General features: G+C 48.6%; 1 protein-coding gene across 4 annotated transcripts in view; it reads right to left on the reverse strand.

Annotated features, from left to right (window-relative positions):
- Positions 1-4,136, reverse strand: part of DNAH1 (dynein axonemal heavy chain 1) — a 192,572-nt gene that overhangs the window by 9,846 nt on the left and 178,590 nt on the right. For all 4 annotated transcript variants that reach the window (XM_019510343.1, XM_019510342.1, XM_019510344.1 and 1 more), the window contains 3 exons: positions 2,641-2,771; positions 1,884-2,028; positions 739-945 (listed from right to left, as the gene is read on the reverse strand). In XM_019510343.1, coding sequence (XP_019365888.1) covers positions 739-945; positions 1,884-2,028; positions 2,641-2,771 — 483 coding nt within the window. The remainder of the gene's footprint in view (positions 1-738; positions 946-1,883; positions 2,029-2,640; positions 2,772-4,136) is intronic.

A 4,136-nucleotide genomic window follows, 5' to 3' on the forward strand; every position in this document is an offset into this window, starting at 1 on the left:
AGGAAAAGCAGAAGTCAGTAAGATGCCTGCAGTGAAGCACAGGCTCCAGGAAAGTGCATTTAAGCCACAGGGTGGTCTGATGGGATCTGTACTAGGCCCATGAGCAGGGTGTGGGCCCCCGCTTCCATGGCACATGTATGCTGGGGAGTGAAAGCCCCGGCACACTGGATGTGGCAAGATGGGTGACAACGGCTGGAACTTCTAGCCACAACAGGCAAAGACATCCAATCTACCAGGCAGGAGGGTGGGTCAAACTTCAAATGCAGCAGCCACATCCTCTCTGACTGGCTTTGCAGGGGCCCCCCAGAGCACGGGGCCCAGGGTGATTGCTCCAATTTGCCCCCTGCTAGGGATGGCCCTTCCCATGGGCATTGTTGGAGAAGAGGCTTGCCAGGAGGTCTGCAGTGAGAGTGAGCTAGGAGACCTGAAGCTAGGGACAACATCTGGACTATGTTCCAAGCTAGAGGCTTCAAAGCACATGGGACCCAGTGAGGTGGCCCTAATGTAACAATTGCACAGATCTACCAAGGCTGCATGAAGACTGTTCAGAAGTACCTCTCCAGCAGCTGTTCCCCTGCACTAGCCAAAGCACAGGTTTAGTGCTAGATGCCTGACTGCATAGGCAGTGGTTTTGGACATGTTAGTAATTTTTTTCTGGTGCCTTGGTCCTGTGTATGGTTTCTACGGCTGGAAACTAAACCCCTGAGCAACAACAGTGACTCATCCTGGATCACTGACCTGGAAGTCAAAGGAGATGGTGTCAATGGAGATGATGGATTTTCTGGCAAAGTTCTGCAGAGTCCCTGTGAGGAAGGCTTGGGGGAAGAAGAATCCGCTGATCCAGAACACAGGTGGGATCCCATTATTGATCCATCTCTGCAGGAAATCAATCCTCTGCAGCAAGTCACTGACCCATGAGGCCAAGGGCTTCAGTGATGGGTAGGCCTGGGGAGACCAATACATGAGTTCTTTGCACAGAGCCAGGCTTAGTCACCCTTCAGATGCTTTTAGTCTCCAGCCAAATAACCTGGGGCAGTTTGGGGACTACTGATCCCAAATTAGCCTGCCAGAGGTGGAGCAACCCATGGTGCCAGTTGAGGTGGGGGTAGGCAAGGAGGCTTGTTTCCTTGTTCCAAGGTCTGTACTGTGCATTTACTACATGCACCAGTTTAGTGTGTTCCACTTTAAATAGTGGCCAGTCTTTGTTAGGGAAATATTTATTTGTTATAGTAACCAAAGGGAGTTGGAAGAGTTATATATTTTGTATATCATTAAGGAATAATAGAGCTGTAATTATATAAATCCCTGCACTCCAGCTAGCTAATGACCCCCAGCCAATCAGACTACAGGATTCATTTGATGAAGGGCTGAGTAGCCGTATGGTCACTATACAAATATGACTCCTACAACCAGTCAGAGCAAGGAGTTACAGAGAAGCCAGAAATAGTGCTAGTCTGCTTTGATCTTTGCAAGGCTGGACCAGTCCCATGCAAGCTGCACAGCCCTGCTACAGCATCTCTGTGTGAGCCTGCATCCCTACTATTCCACCCAATTAGAGTACAGGATTCACTGGACACAGGCCTAAGAAATGGCTGCCATTCAGGCTGAATTCCTTGGTGGTTTTCTCATGTGGTAAGTGCTGTAGGAAGTAGCATACAGCCCCCTAAGCTTGTTTCAGTGTGCAACCAATTTGGAACCCTTTGAAAGGAGAAATTCTAGTGTCATTACCCCACTGTGCCTGCAATTTAGTCATCTTTGTTCAAGTCACAAGCTGCTTCACTGCAAAGAATAGCACTTCAGACTTTGCTGTGGTAATGTCCCTTACTTGACTGGCTTAGCACTATGATGGTTATTTGCTAGTAGAGCAGCCTGGTGGACAGTACCTTGGTGTTCCAGATCTCTGGGACAATGTTATTATACAGGCTGTTGGCCATCAGCTCTAACTGGGAGGACATCACCACCAGGCCCTTAAGACCTTTCAGCAGATCCTTCAGAGTCTGTGCAATTATCTCCAGCAGCCGATTGTACCTGAGAAACAAATGAGATTTTTTGAGGCAGCGAAGTGGCCCAAGTGCATCAGCAGTGCCTGAGCTTTCTCCCAAAAACTAGTGCCACTCAGTGACACCATCCTTGTCTTAATGTAAAAACAAGATCCTATGTGATACGCGGTTCCCATTCTTAGTCTTACTGCTCAGGCTGCCTGTCTGAAAATTCAGTGAACACCAGTTCTTGTGGTAAGTGCCATCTCATAAATGTAAAGCCCTTATTTACATGACTACCATATGCAGGCTTTCTGTCCTGAAGCCCTTTACTCCAGCTGCAGGGTGAAATCCACTGAACAATCTGAAGTCCTGTATTGAGATCCAACAGAACAGGTGAGATTTTAAGGCCCTGGGCCTTAATTGCAGCTGCTCTGGCAATGTCGACACCTGAGAGGTACAGGTACTGCAGCCCTACCCTGTGCAGGGGGCACATGGTACCTTCCATGATTCCTCATGGTCAGCTGCAAGAGGCCTCACGTGGTATTTCTTCCCCCAGGATGGCAGCTGGTGGGGGGGATGGGATGCATAGTGATATCCCTCCCCAATAAGGGAAGCTGCTTACGTTCCTATGCCCCTACAAGTGGTTACAGACCTTTACCTGATCACCTCCTGCACCAGCACCGTGTTCATGGACTCCTCATAGAGCACTGGATACTTCAGCATCACATCCTTCAGATTAACTGGGGCAGGGAGCTTCTCCAAGATGTCTTTCAATGTCTCCTCTACCACCTAGAAGGTAGATGGAATAGGATGAGAAGATGCTGTGTAGACTGCTTCTGGGTAGTGAATTTTGACCAAGGTCAAAGAGGAAATGATCAGGTTTTTTTCAGGTCCACACTTTTATAAGTTTAGCAGGAAGGTCCCTTCTACTTATTTCATCCAAAAAATGCTCCTTGGGGGAATTGTTGGGCATCTCCTGACCTGTGGAGGTCTTTCTTTAGGAAAGTCCTTAGGGGTCTTAATAGACGAGATGAGTGGGGAAAGACAAGACAGCAATGCCTGGAGTGTTAAACCTCATTTAGGGGAGGCAACTCATAGCCAGAAACACAGGGTTGGTTAGTGTAAAATAAGGTGACATGACACTTGGAGAAGCACCCTTCTTGGAGACTGCCCTGTTAAAGGAGCCTTTCCTAGCACACTTCTGGTTACAGTCTCTACACATGGAAGAAGCTTCTTCTTGAAACCTAGTGGACTGCTGACGGCTGTCAATATATTGTGGCTGGTAAGTAGTAGCACAGTTTATGCTGCTTTCCTGGTTCTTTCTGGGAGGAGGCACAGCCTTACCCCATGGGTGGGTGGAAAAATGGGCTCTAATCTTAACCCAGTTGTCACAAAAGCAATGTGTTTCAAGTATGGATCTACTAAATACGTGAGAACTCAGTGCCCTGAGTTGGTGGAGCAGGAGGATCTGCCCCAGTTGCAACTGGTAGTTATGTCCACCAAAGGTTTGGGTGCCAAGAAGTAGAATCAGGAAAGGTCCTCACTAAGCATGTTCAGCTAGAGTTCTTTCCAGAAAATGTGGAACATGTCTAGGAAGCCAGAGACCAATGGCAAGAGGTGTGTAAAGTGGAGAGATGCAGGATCCCAGGTCTCTGCCTATTCCTTCCTGAATGTCAGAGGTCTGTGTCCCTGGCGAGAAAGTAACAGCCCTTGAAACAGGGGGAGGACAAACTCAGCTACCTGCAGCTAGTATTGCACCAGGTACAGAAATCCCCTTACTAATGGGGTGGACATGGATGCAACAGATTATTATTGTAGTAAGTCACAGTAGGAAGGACTCCAGCCTCAGGGCCCTAGTGAAGGAAGGTTGGGAGGAGACTGAGGTTACTGAGTGTGTCAGCAACCAGCAGAGATGCTGCAGGAGCTCACAGCATCCAGCAAGGGGAGGCTTCAGTTAGCCCTGCAAGCAAAGATAATTGATTATTTGATGGAGGATGCCATATATAGTTTCATAGTTTCTAGGGTCGGAAGGGACCTGAGCAGATCATCTAGTCCGACCCCCTGCCATGGCAGGAAGAGCACTGGGGTCAAACGACCCCAGTAAGGTGGTCATCCAACCTCCTCTTAAAAACCCCCAGGGTGGGAGCCTGCACC

Source organism: Gavialis gangeticus, unplaced genomic scaffold, assembly GCF_001723915.1.
Source record: "Gavialis gangeticus isolate Ggan-Ray unplaced genomic scaffold, GavGan_comp1, whole genome shotgun sequence".
Taxonomy (NCBI): domain Eukaryota; kingdom Metazoa; phylum Chordata; order Crocodylia; family Gavialidae; genus Gavialis; species Gavialis gangeticus.